The 20,775-nt window shown below is 40.1% G+C and overlaps 1 protein-coding gene across 9 annotated transcripts in view; it reads left to right on the top strand.

Moving 5' to 3' along the window:
* Nucleotides 1-20,775, top strand: part of larp1 (La ribonucleoprotein 1, translational regulator) — a 55,628-nt gene that overhangs the window by 19,103 nt on the left and 15,750 nt on the right. For 6 of the 9 annotated variants that reach the window (XM_012922022.3, XM_012922021.3, XM_012922019.3 and 3 more), the window contains exons 2-6: nucleotides 8,941-9,005; nucleotides 10,695-10,760; nucleotides 15,285-15,356; nucleotides 18,168-18,318; nucleotides 20,353-20,487. In XM_012922022.3, coding sequence (XP_012777476.2) covers nucleotides 8,941-9,005; nucleotides 10,695-10,760; nucleotides 15,285-15,356; nucleotides 18,168-18,318; nucleotides 20,353-20,487 — 489 coding nt within the window. Of the gene's footprint in view, nucleotides 1-5,910; nucleotides 6,096-8,940; nucleotides 9,006-10,694; nucleotides 10,761-15,284; nucleotides 15,357-15,740; nucleotides 15,760-18,167; nucleotides 18,319-20,352; nucleotides 20,488-20,775 lie in introns of those variants that run through there. The other 3 variants (XM_012922024.5, XM_012922023.4, XM_076889368.1) reach the window with 3 other exon arrangements.

Raw genomic sequence — 20,775 nt, 5'->3', positions numbered from 1 at the left:
GCATGCGGCTCAGATGATCATGAGGTGGCAGTTTAGTTCAACAGCTTGCTTTTTAGTACTGAACAACACTTGATTGTCCACTTTTTGCAGAGTTTGGTGGACTATGAAATGTAATTACAGTTTCAGGAACTAGTCTGGTTCATTGCTGCTGTTGGGTTCCCAGAAGTGGTCGAAGTGATATTTAAAAAAAATAAAACTAAATAAATTGCTGTAAGTGTATGAACAATTAGTTACAGAAGTAAAAGAGATCAGTTTGTGAGAAAACATCAGCAAGTCCTTCTAGTGGCAAATCTTTCCACCTGGTGACGTCTCCGGGATGTTAGTTGTGCAGTCCATATTTTAAGAGGGAGACGATGTGCAGGAGGGATGATCTGATATCCTCGTGTTGGTGTTGTTCCCAGTAGAGCAGGGCGATATGGCCAAAAATATTTATCACGATATATATTTGAAAATTTGCGATAACGATATAACTGACGATATAATTGATGCGAGACAAAATACAACTCCACAACATTACTAGCGCAAAAAGACAACCTTCCATTTATTTTCACTCAAACAAGAAGCTGGTTTTTATGTACATTAAAGCTTTATAAAAATGTAACAGTGCAAATGCTAATTCCTTGCTGAAAGTTTAACCAAAAGGCATTTCCAGTAGAAATGGGCTGACATATCCTGAGCATAACCATATATAATATCCACTGAAGTTAAAAAGAGGTGCTTTGCAACATTAAACTGCAGTGTGCAGTACGTATTTTTTGGACCATAAGGTGCACGGGATTATAAGGCACATTAAGCGAAACAAAGCAGTCAGATAAATCAAACTTTATTAAACTCATTCTTCTTGCTTCCTCCACTTCTGTACCATTGATTCATTAATGTTGAATTCTCTAGCAGCTGCTCTATTCCCATGTTGTTGCAGTATATTAATGACTAACCTCGTATTGTGGATGGATTATCTCAGTTGTTCTCCTGACTGAAGTTTGGTCCGTTTACAGCATCCTGCCATGCGATTGCATTTGTCTCTAACCATGAGGAACCTTCACGTTAACTTTTATAAGTGGAAAAGTGTTAGTGTTCGTCCTCCAGCTTCACTGTTTATGTTATGCTAACATAGCTGTGTCGCTAGCGATTACGTAGCACATCATTATATACCAGCTAGCCCAACTTCAGTAACCCTACAAACGTCACTGCTGTTTAGTTTCCTGTCTTCATTTATGTTGGAAGTGATAGCAGAGCTGTACGTTTGATTTTTTTCAGAAATCTCTCAGTCAGAACATGCTATATCATGCTTAGGTAACTAGCGAAACTAGTGAGCTAACTTCCGCTAGCTTCCTGCTAACTTCTAACTCCGTTAAATGTAATAACTTTTGTTTTCATGGATGCCTGGAAGTTAAACTTCATAGTTACCCCTGGTAAGGCAGTAATGCTGATCGTTTTATTAAAGATGAAAGAATTTAGACAGTTTTTAACGCTCAGTGATGCTGCAGTGTTCGTTTGACCTGAAGTATAAGGAGTTTAGGACCCAGATTACTCCCAGATTTAAGAGCATCTTAGTCCGACAAATACGACAATAACGACGGCCGCTTGCATGTTCTGCAAAAAAATGTGCTTTGTCGTGTATCTGACGGACAAACACCAAACCAGTTCCACATCACTGAAGTTGCACCATTTTTACAAACCAATTCTGGTTCATCTGTTTCACTCAACAATCGGCCATGTGCGTATGAAAACAAAGGCACTGCGCATGCGCTTTTTACTCATATTCTATCGCCATATTTCATTTTCCTATCGTTGCCTAACATTATACCGGTATTACCGTGAACGGTATAATATGGCCCAGCCCTAGTTCCCAGACCATCATGAAAACATTGTTCCAGGTTCAACATTGCAAGTGACCAATCACATTGTTGTGACGTTATTCCTTTGCGCGCTAAGCCATTCGTGCATTTATGAAATTCCAATGTTGCAAGGACAATATAAATTCTGCTTACTGTTTATTAAAGGGTTAGGGTCAGGGTCCATTGATCGGCGGACAGAGGCGGTTTCACGCAGCTTAAGTACAGTTTTTTGTTTTACGCCGGTTTTTCCCGAAGTCGCAAAAGTATGACGTCACAACATTCTGATTGGTCACTTGCAATGTTGATCCTGGAACAACATTTAGTATGATGATCTGGGAACAACAGCAACACAAGGATATCAGATCAACTGTGCAGGAGCACGTGCACAAACAGTTGTATCTGGTAGTTATTAACAAAAGGGGGAGAAAATTGGAAACATCAACTAAACCATGTGACTCTAAAATAAAACTAAACACAATGCACACTTACAGGAAGATGCCACGTTTTCTCTCTAATCCCATTGCTTTTGCATTACCAGCCTCATTTACCTGGGCACTACCACTTACACAGGTAAGGGAGGGGTAATCAAAACATAAGTAACTTGATAGATGCTGTTAATGGTAAACCTGGCTCCTGATGTCACTTGTCAATTTATTTTTTATTTTTTTAAAGATTAGAACCTATAATAGATACTGTGTCCATACAGTCAAAGAAAATCTCACTTTTTGCTTCTGTTCTGCATTTACTCGCTCACTGATGTAATGGTCATGCAAATCTATCTTTAATAATCCTAATACCACCGAACAGCTGATTTCCGAGAAAAGCAGATGAATCACAGAAGCAGTACAGAGTATAGCAAAAATGGGCAAGGCATCACCCCTTTCACAGAGGACTGTAATTTTTTACAGAGAACATAATTTCCTTAGGGATTAATAAAGTATTCTGACTTTTGATTTTAAATGCACTTTAAAAGTTGGTGGTTTTGCCCAACTAAAACAGCTCCTCTAGAGTTCTGATTGTTGGAGGCCACGTCAGAGTGCTCTGTCATGGTGACGAGGTAGAAAGACTCGAGGAAAGTGTTTCCTCCGTTGTCCCACTTCCTGTGATTAGGCACAAAATGAACAATCAGGCACAAAATGAACAATCATGCACAACAAGGAGCAGTGAGAAATTTTTGTAACTACTATTGTTCATACACTAAGCAGATAAGAGAGGGCTAAATGCTTGAGGAATTAACACGGATTCCTTGACTAAATAAGTGCAAAGTTGTTACGCATGGGTCTGCTGACAGGAGAGCAGGAGTTTCAGTTATGCATTAACCTGACCCAAATGTGGCTGGAGTTTAAGTAGGTGGGTGGGTGGAAATCTTAGGTGTTTGCAGATGCATACCTGTGTTCAGGAGGATATGTTCAGTCCTGTTTGGTAGTTGAGACTTGGTCACAGAACAATGTGACACGGGCAAATGATCCATGTGTCTTTGGATCTTTACTTATAAGGCCAGTTAAAGCTATTTTTGGTGCTGAGCATACCATGAACAAACTATCCAGCTGAGGAGTGCCATTTGCTCTTCCTAGCTATTAGGAGAGTACAAATTTTAATTTTAGAGTTGCAGGATTTTTTTTGGAGGAAAATAAGTTTGATGTCAGGCTTTTTGCGCAGTTGCTGGACTCATAACTTTGTGCGGGATCTTCTGTGGAGACGTTTATCTCTTTAACTGAAGAGGCAGGGGTAATAGTTCACACTTTGTCCACTTTTGGCTGCACATTTCTATTTTCCTATGAAGGTCGGGAACAAGGATGTACAAATCTAGGTCAAAGTAAACCAAAGTTTTCTTCCATTAATTGTAAAAGTCTTCTACTTTTAGTGATTTTGCAGGTTTAAATTCTATTATAACAAAACAGATTTCAGGGATTTTTGTTTACTTGATTTCACTTGTGTCTCAAATTGTATCTGTTGGAATTTTCCTAACTTTGGTGGTAAAATGACTACAGGCCAGGATGATTGAAAAGTCCGGTCATGAGGCCGCCTAACACTGGGGGGTTCCAGCTTAAAATAGCAAACCAGGTTAGCGCAGAATCAGGTTCCTATTTGGAGAAATCCTTCGGTTTCCACCTGCCATTAGTGAGTTTTATCAGACTGGCACATTCATGTGGCATTATCAGCCGCGATTAGTGTAAGCGGCCAGCTGCTGACGCAACTTTATGCCTGCTAATTGTGGGGTGTTGCGTTCGCCACCTGAAACGTCACCAGGTTATAAGAAGCTTTTGTTTAAGGGTAAAAAGCTGCCAGTTTCACAAAGCAAACATTTAGCTGTTTAATTATTTCACACAGCTTCTTTATGAAAGACTGCATTGTAGGGCTGCCACGATTTGTCGACTAGTCACGATTACGTCGACTATCAAAATCGTCGACGACTGATTTAATAGTCGACGTGTCGTTTGAAGCTTTGTAAGATCGCAAAAGACGCAGGAATAAGTGGCAGGATTTAAGAGTGTAATAACGGACTGAAACAGAAGATGGCAGCACAGCATGTACAAGGATGCCAGCTGCCGTTAAACCCCGAAGAAGAAGAAGCAGCTGTGTCCCAGAATTCATAGCGCGGCCCAGCTTAGTTTCCAACAATGGCGGTAGCTAGTTAGTTTTAATATTACTCTTATTATTCTTTCTGGGTCACAAAATAAACGTTTAACATATTTTCAGGCGAGAATGTAGCTGTGTAAACCTCAAATATCTGCTCAGTTTATCAGGACACCACATATTTTCAAAAGCGCTCCGACGTTTTCGGAGACGTCTGTTACCCACTAGCTCGATAGCTAGCCGGGGGCTAGGTCACTAGCGCCGTGAGAACACCGGACTCCCGGCAAATTGTTTTCAAACCCACCGCCGTCTTTCGCGACTCAGGTTAAATATATATGAGTCACTTAGATAAATTAAAAATGTTATTGTTTGGCTTTTTTTTTAGTATTTTATTTGTTCCTGAGTAAATCGGTTTGGCTGAGATTAAAGTTATAGTTTTTACACAGCTGAATAAACGTCAAGCAGACAGCTGATTATCAGAAGTGTGAGATGCTGGAGAATATACTCCGGTGTCCTGTTATATTTTAGATAGCAAGGAGTTTATTAAACTTCACCGAAACAATCTGCAAATTTCATTAAAATTGAATAAACTATCATCTTGTCTTTATTTTTAGTTAGCACCTTAAAAGCTTAAAGCTGTAAGCTAATGATAGTTATATAAGAGCAGATGCTGCTGGTGCAATAAGCTGTAGTTTTACGTCCAGTGGATGATGATCTGATTAGTCGACTAATCGCATAAATAATCGGTGACTAGTCGACTATCAAAATAATCGTTTGTGGCAGCCCTACTGCATTGATGAAAACAAAGTAGTAGCCTGGGAGATGGACCTGAAGTCCTCTGATTGGAGCTAATGAGGGGCTGACTAAAAATTGCGCTGTCTGTATCTGCAACAAATCCTTTGTTATTAGAGAAGATCTGCAAATTTGTTGCTCATAAAATTGTTCTTTTAAAGGAAGGATGTTTAAAAGATAAATAAAAAAAAAATATACACACTTTCCGCCTTAGTTTCTAAATGGGTTATTCAGTTACACTGTGATTCTCCTGGCTGGTTGATGTTGAAAGAAAATGTGGTTTTTGAATGTTCTTCATACCGTTTTATCTAAATGGGCATTGCACAAATGTATTAGCGATCAGAAAGACACCACGCCCTCGCCCTGTTTGTTAGCTCATGTTGCGTGATTGCTGTCGTATGTTGCGTCCCATCTTTGATCTCTCCAAGAAATCATTTTTTATTTACTACGCAACTTCTGTTGAGTAATCCTTGGGGGATACAAGGCTCCTAAACGGCCTAGCATGAAGCAAAAGTTAAAGACTGTGTAGTGTCAGGAAGCTCAAATTAAACCACTGTTGCACAATCTCCTAAATTCATGGCTCAAAGTTAAACAAACAGTCTAAGTTTGAAGTCCAGGAATCATGTAAATGAAGTCCAGGGATACTACGGAACAGTAAAGAGACATGAGGTTCAGCTCGCAGTCCTCTATTTGATTAAAAACAACTGATTTGAAGGTTGACTCTGATTATTAAGCCTGTGTGTAAGGATATTTGTGGCTCCACATGGGCTGAAGAGTGATGTTGAAAAAGAAAACCTCTGCCGCCGCCTCCTCTTCATCTGCTTAATGTGACCATCTTGAGGTCTTTAGCATTGAATTGCTAACCAAACTGGTCAACTTGCATCATGGGTAATGTACACATATTTCTGTATAGAAATTTTAAATTCAGTGGCTAATTTAATATAATTCCATGCGATTAGCTGGCGAAGCATTTGCTGTGGCTTTCAGTGTTTTCCTCATCCTCACTTGTACTTAAAATGCCTCAGAATCGGCTTATGACGGCGTTCCCAGCCTGGGAAAAAGAGAGTGCACAACAGCGAGCATTGCGATGAGAGAATACAATCGGAAAGCCAAACTACAGGAGAACTAGTTAAATTCTGGATCTTCTTTCTTTTGATGTTTAGTTTTGTCTTTAAGATAAGATAACCTTTATTAGTCCCAAATTGCAAACATCAGTATTGAAAACCGATGCTAACTTTGACCATGTCCTAAGCTAACTATTCATTTTATTTTAAAACACTATGGTGTTTAACCTTGAGAGATTATTAGATCATTGAGAGGTAGTTGGAGACGAGGAGTATGGTAAGTCCCTTTGGAGTTGGAGTCAGGAGACGCCACTGAAGGCGCCTGTACACAGCTGCTTTACAGCAGCTAAACATGTTGCACTGGTTAAGGTTTTAATCTCATGTTCCCTGTTGTTTCTACTTTTAAACGTTCATTCATGCACTGTGACTGCAAACTTTTTAGACACCAGAAGCTTTGTCATTACTGGAGGTTGTTGGGAATTTGAAAAATGGCGATGAAATCAGCAATATTGTTTGCCTGGGTCTTTAAGTTTGTGCCATTTTAATACAGATTCCCAAGTATTGTTTGTTTGTTTGTTTTTTCCCCTTCCTAAATGGGAGGTTAGATGCTTTTTGTTTTGTTGGAAACAGTTTCTTTTGTTTACGGTTACCTGAATGGTGAAAAGACAAGATTTGAGCGATGGGTGTTATGTGGACGTGCGATTCAGAAGGTAAATGCATTGAAAAGTGAAATATAAGTAGGTTTTCTGGGCCCAGAAATTCCTGTTTGACTGTACTGTCCTCCAAACCTGAAATATCTTGCTGTCATTAACATGTAGAGCATAGACGCCTCTACTGAAACTCTGGCATGCTGCTTCTCTTTGTGCTTTTGGCGATGTATCCGTCAGAGGATTTTTATTCCCCCCCCGCTCTCTTTCTTCCTGGTGATTGTCCTCAAGGCGCTTAGTAAGATTTACTCTTTGGTGTGAACTGCTGCCTGGGAGCTGGTTGCCTCGCTCGTGTCACTGTGGCTGGTGACAGTGCAGGAGGAGATAGAAAGGAGGAAACATCTCTGATTTCAGGGCATGAGCCAGACAATGAGGTGGCGAGCGTGACTATCATTTTCATTGGGGGGGAAACTACAGCAATACCAGACTCACGTCTTTAAAGGCTGATAATAACGTGCACGTTTTCTTCAGAACTGGTTAAAGGTAACAAGTTTGTCTATCTTTCCGAGGTTCTCTTTGTTCTTTTTTTATTTTATGGATAATTGTTGTAATTGTAGCTGGATTGTAGCAATAATTTGTTACTGACGTGTTTAACCCTTTGTTTAAATTCTATATCTACTAATTTACATTCACGTAAGAGATGGTGGTGTGTGCTGCTGTTGAGCTGGTCATGGTGTATGGACATCACCTGCTGTTTTATGTATTTATTTTAAGGAATAACTCAGATCCTGCTATGATATGTTTTATTTTATTGTTCTGAGGAAGAGCCAACAAAATACACAACACATTAGCTGTCAGGCCTCAGTTGAGTAATATGTATATTTTAATCCTTTTATTGGTTGGTTTGTGTGTTCGGTATGCTAAGTGCTCCATTTTTTTTAAAGGAAAAATATAAAAATTTGTTGTTTTTTATACTTTAACTTAACATAGCCTCAAGCTCTTGAAAATCTTTCGCTTTTATTGCCAAGAATTTTATCACCATCACTAGGGCTGTGCGATATGACGAAAATCTCATATTCCGATATGAGACATTTATTGTCCTGACAACGATATAAATCACAAAAATGTAACATATTCTGTGAATCTCGGGCAGCTCGACTTGTGTGAAGTGTTTTCAGCTGGGCGTCGTGTACCTGGAGTAGAGTGTTTCAACCGATGCATGAAACTATACATTTCTAGACATAAGTTGTAACGGCCACCCCCCCCTTTTTTTTTTTTTCTCCTCCAACATTTGAGTCTAAGGTTTTGTTTTGTTTTTTTTAGCACCTGGCGGCTCTTTTTTGCTTCTCATCCGTAAACTCTCTGCATACTCTTTCATGTGATTCAGTTTATTTTTAAAGGTCTCAACAGGATCTTGAGCTTTATTGTGAAAGGTTTACGTGGAAAACCAACAAGCGGACAGCAGAGCCACGCGATGGTTTTACCATCATAGTAACCATACCATAATAGAATCACCATAGTGTGATTATATTAAATATAAGAGGAAGAGTTTCTGACATGCCTTGACATGTTGTTCAACACACTTTTTGAATTTGTATTCTCCTGTTGTGGCTGCTTATTCGAGTGATTGTGTTGTGTGGGTTTGTTGCAGTGATTGTCGCTGGATGCAACAGAGTCAGAAAAGAAGAATGATGGTGTCGGCTTGTAGTTTAGTTTATGTGAAAACAGACACCACAGCAGTTTATTAAAGGGGAAATAAGACGCATAAAGCCAGATTATTCACCGAGAGCCTGCCTGCTGCTGGTAGATAAGACAAGTAATGAGAATGTAAATCGAACTGTTTGAAAGACAAGCGAGTACCTGTGGGAGAAAGAAGCAAGTTTGTCTTATGCGGGGTTTTTTTCTTCTTCCTAGAAGACTCTACATTTTTAATCAAATGCATATAAATGATTGTGCTTCCATCTTACTCTGTTCATGTATGCAGACCAAGTTGTAATGTCAGTCATCTTTGTGTCCCCACAGAGTCCACCGGCCCTGCCAAGGTAGTGAGAGCAGGCAACCCACCTAAAGCCAGGCGTGGCGGCAAGGTAATACTTTTCATGCGTTTGTCTGTGTTGAATGTTAAGCAGTGGACAGTTGAAGGGTTTATAATAATTACAAGCTCTAAACGTATTAATATGGCTCAATTTGTTTTTAAAAATCTCGAAGGAAAATTCAGTGCTTTTAAAATCCAGATTGTGTTGACGGGAATTTGTCCAAAGGGAAATTAGCTTACTTGATGGGAAAAATTAGACACTTTCCCCCCCATCGAGTAAGCCTATAAGATTTATTTTTGTCTGTCATTGTTTAATAATTCCCAGCCAAGAAATCAATATTTTATATAACTTTCACCAGATAACAGATTTTTGTTGTGCTGCATTTAAAAACAAAAGTGATTTATTAAAATGTAGGTGAAGTGGCTTTTTATTTCTGCTGTAGTATCAGGCTTTCTGCTTTGGTGTCAAAATGTCAACAGTAGCAGGGGACTAGACTGGGTGCCACTCCTGCCTGGCAAGAAGACCAAAACGAGGCTAGAGTTCACACAGGCTCAGCAAAACTGGAAATTAGAAGATTGAATCAACAAAATCTGTGTTCTGAGTCCGTTTCTGCTGTGACATTTGGATGGTAGGATCAGAAACTGGCATTCATGGCATTAAAGTGTGGATCCAATTGTCTCAGGTGCTGCTGCTGGTGTAAAGTGTGTGGAGTAATTTCTTGGCACACTTCGGTCCCCTTTAAAATGATGCCTAGTTGAAACTAAACACTGCAGCCTGCTCGAGTAAAGCTATTCCATCACGATCAGTCTTCATGCCACAAAGCTCAAGTCTTCTCTAAACTGGTTTCTTGAACATGATTATGAGCTCACAGCCTCCACAGTGCCCAGATCTCAACCCAATAGTGCAAATTTGATGTGCAGCTGACAAATCTGCAGCAACCTTATGATGATATTTTGTCAATATGCACTATAATCACCCAAGAAATGTTTCCATAAACTTAATAAATCTATGCTGTGAAGGATTTCACAGTTCTGATGGGAAAAGGGGCGGTCCTACCTGGTATTAGAAAAATGTATCTAATGAAATATTTGCTGAATGTAAAGTGAAATGACAACCTTTATTTTATGACATGAGCTGAAGGAAAGTTGTCCCCCCCCCCCCCCCCCCCCCCCTCCCCCATGTGACAGCTCAAGCGCAGGTATTTCTTTAATGCCTCGAGAAATGTGCAGTCACCTCCTCTCACATGCTGGAATGCAGATGTGCTCGCAGTGAACCAATTGCATGCGAGATGAAGCCTTTCATTCAGAATTTCCCACCCCTTTTGTCTGACACTGTAGTACTCTACAGTTGGTTGTTTGTAGCCACACCTTGGCCATAAACTTTTTATGGCTGGTTTGGAGTTAACTACCCAGTCCCAGGAACAAAAGACAGAAACTGGCAATCAGCTGGCAGCACATTGCTGAAGATAAACAGTAAAAAGCTGTAAAAACACTCATGTAAAGTGTTTTTAACCAGATTATACTTGAGCTTAAGGTGTAAGGACTACAGCGGTACTGCCTGTTCAGACATGATCAGCTTTTAGACTGCATTTTAACCTGAGAGGTGTTTATCTTTTTTCCTTTTTCTCTATTTCTTGAAGAAATTGACATTTTTAAACAGAAAAGCAGCAATCGGATGGTTTTTGTTTTTTTTTCCCCCCCTCTTGAATTTCTTCGTAATTTCTTTGTTTTTTGTCCTCAGGTTGGAGACTTCGGAGATACGAACAGCTGGCCAACTCCAGGGGAGATTGCAACTAAAGACATGCAGGTAGGTGGTTGTTGTTGTTATTGTTATTACTGCGTGTTGTATTTTTGTAGCCTGGTATATGTAGAAGATACACTGGAGAGATTAAGCTCTGTTTCAGCTGACTACATTGTTTGATGTTTGAGTAGAAGCAGCGACATCCATACGTGCGCAACAGGTTTTGTCTGCTATGAGACGTATCTGATTTGCATAATTTTTTTTTCTTTTGCTCTCAGCTGGTGCATTAGGTTTCAGCTGTAGACGGATATGATATGTCATTTCATTCTGGTTACAGAACTTTTTCTTTTTAGAATTGGTTCTTTCAACCCATTGCTACAGAGCACATCTGTCTTGTAGAGAAAAGCATTAGCAGAAAGGTTTTTGAAAATTTGTGTTCAGGAGTTGTGTCTTTGAAAAATATGGACCAAAATTGCAGAAAATGTCTGCAGGGTAAAGGGTCACAAAATCTGAGGTAGAGCATGTAGAGACTGCTCTGGGACGAATGTACGAACTGGAGCCTTTATAAGCGAGCTGTGGTGTTACGGGGTCTGGAGGAAATCCTTTTATAGTAATGGGAAGAAGGTGAAGACTTGAGGGAACACAAGCGTTGCAACAGTTTAGAGTTGGAAGCAGATTTCAGTAACTTTTAAGTTAAAAATATTCACCAAGCAAAATGAGGAGCCGAGCCTGCTACACTTTGCTGTAGTGGGTGTTTGCAGCTTTCTTCAATGGGTATTTTAGTGGCTGTAATTACACGCCAGCTAAACAGCACATCCAGACAGAGCAGTCTGCTTCTGCTGGCCCTGACTTTGTGTCCCCAGGATTGATTGTTTCTTTTAAGGTGTGGGTTAGCCAAGATTTGCCACCATGTCTCCATCTGTGGAGACAAAGCAAAGATGGCTGACCACAAAACGAGCAGCTGCCAAATTTTTTTTTTTTTTTTTTTTACTCTTAAGGATTAGTTTCTTTTTTCTTTCAAAAAGAGAAAATTGTGACGGTATCTAAGGCCTGAGTCATTATAAACTCAGTGAGTTTAAAATGACTTTGCATGTTTTATTGTGATTAAAATGTTAGCTATTTCTAGGAGTAAGCTGTTCTGAGTCTTCAAGCTGCCTATTTGGTTACTTAAGTGCCTTAAAAAACATCCAAATGAGTCATTGATCCTGCAGTAGCACCTTAGTGTTAAACCTTCAAATTTGAGGGATGTTTACAGGTTTGTTGGGCCTGCGCTGTCTCCTGTCATATAACAAAAGAACTAAGGAGGTGGGAGTCTGTTAAAATTGCATTAATGTACATTAAAAAAAGTCTCTATTCTGCTTGTGCAGTGGTTCTTAACCTGGTTTCGATCGAACCCTAGGGGTTCGGTGAGTCGGTCTCAGGGGTTCGGCAGAGCCTCCGCCATGACATGCATGGCTCATTTTGTGCACCAGTAAAAAACCATATCTATGTCTTGAATTTGAAAAAAAAATCATATTTTATTTTTCACTAAAGAGGGGTTCAGTGAATGCGCATATGAAACTGGTGGGGTTCGGTACCTCCAACAACGTTAAGAACCACTGTGCTAGTGATTATCTCACCCTGAAATGCGCCTGCATATAAGCTTTACCCAGAGGTCCATGACACTCTAAGCCCCTCCCCTCTAAACTGCACTTGTCCCTTAGAGCTGCAGGTCAGCTGTGGGATGTGTCTAATTTGTGTCCACTTACAGTAGCACCAGCAGTCAGTCACCCCCCCCCCCCAGAACTGTTTTCTATTTTTGGTCTCTGGATGATAGTATGTCACTGGGCAAGCAACCCCCGGTAACCTCCCCTATTTTAGGCAGGCAGGTCTGAGGGAACATGAAGGAGAGAGCGTGTCCTCGAGCACGAAAATGTGGGTCATATCATCAGCACCAGGAATAACCTGGAGGACCGGTGGGAAGGGTGGAGTCTGGAGGTAGGCCAAGGTCTGGGAAAGGATGTCCTTTTAGGGATCCCCCCTCGAAGAAGCCACCCCTGGATCTGTGGTGGTGCTATTCTTAGGGGGGGCTGAAGTTCGCCATCCATCATGCAACATTCAAAGGTGTAAATCAGTCACTCAATTCCACGGATTATTCATGCTGGGGACTCCGATATTTAAGAGAAGGTGGGGAATTTGCATAGTGTACTTTAATTTTCCATAAGCATAAAGCATAAAGTTAATCTGCTTTTTTTAAGTTTTAAAATTGTCTTCCACGATGCAACATGAACTACAGCACAGCAGTGCAAGCAGAAAGTACTTCACACTTGTTTGGGCAGCCCGCAGAGATTCAAAGAAACGTGCGGTGCAATAACACATTTAGACAAAACAATTACAACTTTTTTTAACAAAGTGTAAAGTCCAGACACTGAAAGTAGATTTGACTAAGTAATAAAAGGGTTTGTGCTACTTTTTTGTTGTAAGATTAATTAGATGAATAAATTGGATCCAAGTTTAGCAACTGTTTTGTAATACTAATCAAGCTAGGTTGCACTTTTTTTTTTCTTCTTCTTTTTTTTAAATCAGTGAAAAACTGAAAAGCGTGTACACACCTCTGTTTTGGGACAAATGTTTAGAATAATCATCAAATAAAAAGGTTGTCTTCCTCCCCTCACCCCCAACTGCTTGCTGCAGATGACGGCCTCCTCACTGATGCTGGTTCTGCTGGAGGCTTCTTCCTGTTTAAAAGGCCCTTTTTCCGTCCCAATGCTTGCTCATTGGAAGTCATGTGATTGTTGGGATTTTGCTGGCTCATGCTTACCTTACAGTATAAAATGCTTTGGGGCGACTGTTGTCGTGCGTATACTAGTCACGTTGATTAGGCAGCTGATCCTGTTTGGGTCACTTATGGCGTTGCGACTTATTGGTTGACCTGTGACGCAAACTTGCTGAACTGGCCCCTCAGTTTACATGTGAAGAAAAGCCGTTTCCTCAGTTGTTCCCATCCACCACCAGTTTGTTTAACACAACCAACATATTTTATTCTACTGTATATAGTATTTTATTTTATTCTATTCTTTACAGTTGTGTACTGTATTTATTCTTATTATATTCTAATTTTGCTACATAACTTTTGCACTGTCCACTTCCTGCTGTGACAAAGCAAATTTCCCACGTGTGGGACTGATAAAGGTTATCTTATCTTATTAAGAAGGTGCTAGATTTTTAACCTTTCAGATTTTTTTGCTTCAGGCTGACCGTAGCCACTCCAGCTCTTTGTAGGAGCATGCATGTACTCCACTATCAACAAATTATGCTGTGTTGCTATATTGAAGATATTGGTACATAAAATAATTAAATTGGCTTGTAGTAAAAATTGGATCCACTGGCCCACTTGCCTAGTGGGGAATAATTATGATGATGAACACTGAAGTGCAAAAATCTCTCTAATCCATCTTAATTTATTACAATTTAATGTTTTTATATTTAAAAACTTGGAAAAAATAATGGTATAAAATTCAGTGTGTCATGTTATCAGCCCTTTTGTGCCATTACAGTCAGAACCACTCCACACCTCTTAGAGAGCAGCAGCCTAAGTAGCTACTGCCACATATATAACTGTAGGTTGTCTGAGTCATGCAGGCAGAAGAAAGCCCCTCTTCCCCTGCAGTCTGGGGAGAAAAGCCATATACATGCATGTGACTGTTTAGTCCACAGTGGCTTCTGGTGTCATGTCATCTATACCTGATTGTATTTTCATTTTTCACCCCATTTTTTTTATCATCTCATCAGTGTCTTGCCTGTAATTTTCTTTCTTTCATTCACCCACCGTAAATAGCAGGGCGGTGCTGCTTTCTGGGCTGGGTTTTTGGTTAACTGTTCCTATGCTCGGGATTAGAAATGTCTCATTATGAAAGTGGCTGAAACAGACGCGTCATCAGTGCCTTCCTGTAGCGCAGGAAGAATGACTCAGCATCCTTGTGATCTTAGCTTTGTGCGGCTGAAAATGCCGACAGCAGTGTTATTGATTAAGAAAACTCACTGAACCGCTCACACCTGATCCTTTAATGGTTTATCTCACACCATTCTGTCATCGCTGAAAGTATCCTCACTCCTCGTCCAAGCCGCACAGATTTCACAGCAATAAACCTCTTGATGTTATGACACACATTAGCTTTGTCTCCACTGAGATGAGCTTGGCTGTAGTGTGGAAGGCCCAGAGGGAGCTCGGCCGACTAATAGTTGCAGCAGATGCTTCTTATTATCCACAGCTTGTGCAACATTGACTTGGCATTTTCATTGTTTTTGACAACACCAATAAAAAGCATGATGTTGTTGGAGCAGAGGAGCGCAGGCTATAAAAGCCCAGTAGGTCTGATCTGCACTATATCCGAAAACTACCAGATTCTAACTATAGGGCTGCGAAGTACACTGATTAATTGGTCGGGTGCTAGAAAGCTTTGATCCATTTTAACTGCTTAGCATTAGAGCTTTTTGTTTTTTTTAAACATCTTTACATACCGTACGTGTGGGTCTGTGTGTTTGTCTGTCTGTGCATCATGGTCCCACCTCATTGTCTTCTCTAAACTGCTCTTCCCTCCCTCTGTTCAGATCGAGGCAGTGACACGGACCGTGTCCTGCCCGCCGACTGTCAGGCAGGTCAGAGACTCATGGAAATTCACTGTAAGTTCAACCCATGAACCCTGCTGCCTGCCTACCTGTTCACTTTCAATAACTGTATCTGATTTTTAGACCAAAAACAAGTGAAATATGTAAAACTTAGCATTACACTCACAGAAGTATCGCTTTACCCTTTTTAGAGTTAAACAAAAAGATCCAGATAACTCACCATTGACTAAAGACATTTGTGCTGTGACTTTTATTTGTAATTTTTCTGTATGTGAAAGAAGTTTTTGAACATTTCTTTTAAGACACTGGGTAAGCCTTGTGCCTTTAAGTGGCCGTATCCCATGGTAACCTTAGGAGAGCCTTTGTTATGAGACAAACTGTCAACTTCTGTCCGTTTAAACTCAGAGGAAATCTCAGTATTTTCTTCCCATTAACAACAGTCATTACTCAGTGAGCAGTAAGTTAATGACTTATTTTTATTTTTTTATGATTCTTCCCTGTCAGTGTCATTTTGCATCATCATCATCATCTGCTGAGTCATGTAATGGTCACCGGTGCCATGTATTTGATTCATTATGCAGTTTTTGAGGGGGGCCTGTTGTGTTGTTCCTTTGTTTCTGTCACATATGATGGTGGAGCTCACATAATGAGGTCAGCATATTTGTAAATGTAATCTGTGAGTCAGATGTTCAAGCTCCAGGCTGCTCTAAGCAGCTGATGTCAAAGGGTTTTCTAATCTATTATGAGCGATGTCAGAGGAGGCGGAGCCTACAAGTTTTGTGCTCTCTTTTCGGAAGCCTGGTGAGGGGCAGTCAATCGGAAGTGGGGTCAGAGGGAGAGGGTGTTAAGGAGATGGGCGCTTAAATAAAAAAAATTGCTGCAGTGGAGCCAAAAAGCAGAAATGAGCATCGTAGATTGCCATCAAGGGCACAGCATAGTAGATGAATGTAGACAAGAATTTGGACTGTTGAATAAAACAGTACTACATGTGCTAGAACAGAAAGTGATTTTCAGACTCAGTATTGCTACAAAACTCTGCACTACTGAATTTGGAAAACCTGTTGTGCTGTTAGGATTTTGTTCTTTTTCTTTCCTTCTCATTTATCCCATTTTATTCCAAATTAGATTTAAAAGATTTGTTCATTCTAAGCTTGGCCTAAAGAAAGAGTTGGCAAAAGAGGATAACAGAGATAACCCAATAAAGCCAGACTTCTTTGCTTTGTGCTATTTGTGTTCTCTATATTGTATAATATAGGGATGGATGCCATCTGAGATAAAACGTTAACATTCGTTTGGAGTTGGTTTAACTTTTTTTTGTCTTTATAGCTCAGTGATTTCTTTGGAAGAATTTCACATTGGTTAAAAGGGTTAATAATATATTAGCTGACTGAATCATTGTAGGGCAAGTCTCAAAAATAAACTTCACAGTATGTAATGTTTAGGCCCAGCACGTGTCAGCTTTGCATAATACACAGTTATATATTTGAAAGGAATTACTTTAGCTGGTGTGTAAGGTCAGATGTGCAGTCACTGTCTGAAATCGTATCAAGAATTATGAGTAATCTGGTTTATGTTCACCTGAAGTAATTATTTTCAGCAAAGTGGAACGTTTGAGCCTTGCAAGATTCTTAATTTTCTGTTGGAGGTACAAAGTTAAAAAGACAGATTACAAATTGTCTCTCTTAAAGCTACAAACAAATAAAATTATGTGTAATACAAATGCTTTCAGTAGCAAGATTTGAAATGGGTTCCTTCAGCTTTTGGTGTAATTTAATTTAAAAATGCTTTTATTTTGTAGTATAATTTCATACTTTGCACTTTTTTAATGTTGACTTTTTTACAGACTGCTTTGTTTCTTACTGTTGTTCAGAAATACCAAGTCTGTTTGGGTTGGTCTGGTCTTTGAATTGAGTTTGTATGATCATATTAAACTTAATAAAGGGTGTGCATGGCTGTGCGTGTTCATGGAAATGAACTTGCTTTTATTTACCCAACTTCACACAAATTTACGTGACTCTTGTGCAAAGACCTCAGGAGTGCCATAGTTTGCAGATATGCATGTTGCTGATTGCTGAGCTGTCATAACACAGAGGAGTGGCCGATTTGAATAAACTACTATATCAGCTCTGGGAGCAAAGATAACCAGCAGAGCCACTTTATATATGGTGAACTACCCAGTGTCCGTTACTGTGCCAGGTTATGCTGGGGTGTAGGGCAGTAGGAGCAGTGTGTTACTCTGCTGCAGTCCCAAAAAAAGGTCACGTAAACCCCAAACCACATGCAAAGTTACCTTTGTCCCAATCACCTTTATGACCTGGTGGGTATTTGCAGTTTTAGCCTTCATTAAACATCAGTCCACCATATTTATTAATCCAAAGCCTCTTGATTTTACACACTAGACTGCTGGTTTAGGAGCTTCTTTTTCCTGTTTGCATTCGATTTATTGCAAACTTTATTTTTAAAAACTAAAAAAAAAAATTGATTTAAAATACTAAAAAAGACTGCTGGCTGTGTGTGTGCGTATGTAAACATACTGAGTTGCTCAACTCTAGGTCAAGATTATAAAAGTGATGTTGGTTCAGTGAAAATGAGCCCTTGGTTACTGAAAGCTAACCTGTCCCGTCAAAGTGCCAACTGTTAAAGGGTTTTTAAATAATGCTTTAATTTTACTGAAATCAAATGGTAAAAATGTCTAACATTATACAGAATCTTTGCCAGTGTAATTTGTTAAGCAAGTGTATTAAGAATTCATTGTGGCAAGTTCCATATAATTCAAGTCTTACATGAAATTGTCTCTGTCTCCTTTCATGGACTTTTCTTCGCCTCCTCTAAATAGCGGTTTGAATGTGTTTCCCGTCTACTTAGGGCACCAAAAAGACGATGGTTAAAAAGGAGTCAAAGGAGAAAAGGGAGAGCAATGAAGAGAGCAAGGAGAACGTGAAGGCCAAGTCAGACGACTCGGGAGAGGAAAAGAACGGTGACGACGACTCCCAGAAGAACGGACCGAAGAAAAAAGGTGACCAATGATCAAACTGATTTAATCATTTGTCTGTAATTATAGTGCTTGCTAAAGAATCTGGTTTTGACATTAAAACGTTTGAAGGAAAAAGTCCACTCTGAGCTTTTGGGGTTCTCGCTTTTAAATAATTGGCTTCATTAGTATCTGGTGCTAAAGTTGGTGGTAAGGTTGATGAAATACAAATGAAAGGATTTCAGTTAAGCAGCTCTAAAAATGGCAGTAATGACTCCAGAACTGTGAACTAAGATGTTAGGATTGTGCTGCTGTTTTTTGTTGTTGTTTTTGCTCTTAAATGGCCAGTCAAAGGATCAGTAACCGGTACAGGGGTACACATTATGTGGTAGATGATTTTGTGCTCTCCACTTGTGCCTTTGCAAATACGCCGTACTCCCCGTGTAATATCAGAGAACAAAAGGCCACTTTTGCCTACGTTTATCAGTGTTTCAGATGCGTTCACTCCACGTGTAAAGGGTAAAGTGAGTGCAAGATAAGTTGGGTCTTTCATGGCTGCTTAAACAAAGCGTGTTTTAATTGTAATAACCACGTTAGTAGTGTGGGAGCAAATCTAAATAAGCAGAGTCAGTTACAGTACAAGGTTGTATCACTCGAAGTCAAATACAGGTTGCCTTTTAAATTCGTGCCCATAACTGATCATTTAGGAGAAGTTTGTGGTGGCTGGTTATAGTTTAGCAGTTTTGGCAGCAGTTAAAGGTTTAAACCGTGCCAGCCAGGCAGCCAGCGAGTGCTTTCTGACCTTCACAGCATAGCTGGCCCTCAGTGTGCATGGCTGAATTTGCTCTGTGTGTGTGGAGGAGGGGGGCGTTTCCTGGCTCTCATGTTTTCATCACCCCTCAAAAAACATACCGGCATACAAATGGTCTGGCACGAATTTTAGCACCGACCTGCCCGTTCGTTTTCTTTTCCTAACAATTCAGGCCAGTTGTTGTATTGATGAAGAGACTTAAACAATGAAGTTATTTATACACTGAATTGCAGTATTTAAGATCAGTGCATACAGTGCACATTTTTATGTACTCGTATCAATTTTAAAGCAGTTGGGTTTATAATAGTAAAACTTCTTGTTCCTGGAGATGCATTTGTCGGTTTTTGTATATGTGCTGTGGAGGTGATGAGTTTCATGTCTCTTCTCTGACTAAAATGTTAAAATGAAGAGAACTTGAACAACTCTGATCACAGTATTGAAGCAAATGAATCATGTTTTTCGTGCCCATCAAAAAGGTTTTGGCTTTCAGCCACAGGTAAATCACCAGGACTCTGAGTAAAACAGGCTCTGTTTTAAGAAGAGTTTAATTGGCTCTAGTTGTCCAGCAGGCTGCCTTGCAGAGCTGCAGTTTAAAAGGACAGCTGATTGTCACGGTGTGACGTGGACACATGGGTAAGGTTTTCAGATACCACAAGCAGGAGGGGGGGAGAAGGGAAATGACGGGTCTGGGCTTGCACGGAAGGCTGCAATTGCCACAAAATGTGGAATATAAGTAAATTTACAAGCTACCTTTTTAAGCGAGATGCATAAGTAAACAAAGAACTGCTGTCAAGTACAAGCAACCAAGTATTTTAAGAACAAGAGGGTTGATGACCACATCTCTTACATTTGCAGGGACAGTCACTTCCCTTCTTTATTGCACATGCTGTCTATCACAAACTTAACCACATGTCCACACAGCACCCTGACAACCAGCAGTCCTTTCAGATGGCAGCTCTGTGAGGCACCCTGCTGGACAGCCAGCGTACTGCAGGATACATTTACATCTATGAAAGTCCTGGAAGCGATTATCAGTTTTTCAGAATAAAAGTTGTATGTTTATCACATGCACATATCTAAAGGCTATTAGAATCAGCCAATCATCTAGCTTACAGATATACTGTTTCTAAACACAAAAAGCATGGTGGTGATTAAGATATTCATTTGGTAGATGTAAGAATGACTAAATAAAATAACATCATCTGAAACAGTCCGTGGATTTGTTCTTCCTTTTAACGGTGTTTCCTCTACATGTCATTTGAAAACAGGAAACAAGCAGAAGTGGGTTCCTCTGATGATCGAGGTGAAGTCAGAGGGGCCCAGGGAGCGCTCGGCCTCTAGGAACAACAGCAGACAGAATGAAAACCCGCGCCTGCCTCCCAACGCCAGGAACGACCTCAGAGGTTAGTCTGTGACGTCTTCACGTGGTAACAGGTTTATTTTGGGTGAGAGGTAGTAGGAAGTTGGCTCCACATGGCGGTCATCTCTGGTGCTTGCACATGATAGCACATCTGAATATGCGACTACTGGAAGTGGCTTTGATGCCGTGTCTTTAGATGTTGATAATACAGAGCTTATTATTACATTTAGCTGGTTAAGAAAGTGCACATGACTCAGCAGCAGGATGTGGAGAGGTGTGTGTGTGTGTGTGTGTGTGTGTGTGTGTGTGTGTGTGTGTGTGTGTGTGCACG

Source organism: Maylandia zebra, linkage group LG10, assembly GCF_041146795.1.
Source record: "Maylandia zebra isolate NMK-2024a linkage group LG10, Mzebra_GT3a, whole genome shotgun sequence".
In the NCBI taxonomy this organism is placed as follows: Eukaryota; Metazoa; Chordata; class Actinopteri; order Cichliformes; family Cichlidae; genus Maylandia; species Maylandia zebra.
The sequence above is the reverse complement of the archived record's forward strand: the minus strand, read 5'-3'. Positions and strand labels throughout refer to the sequence as shown.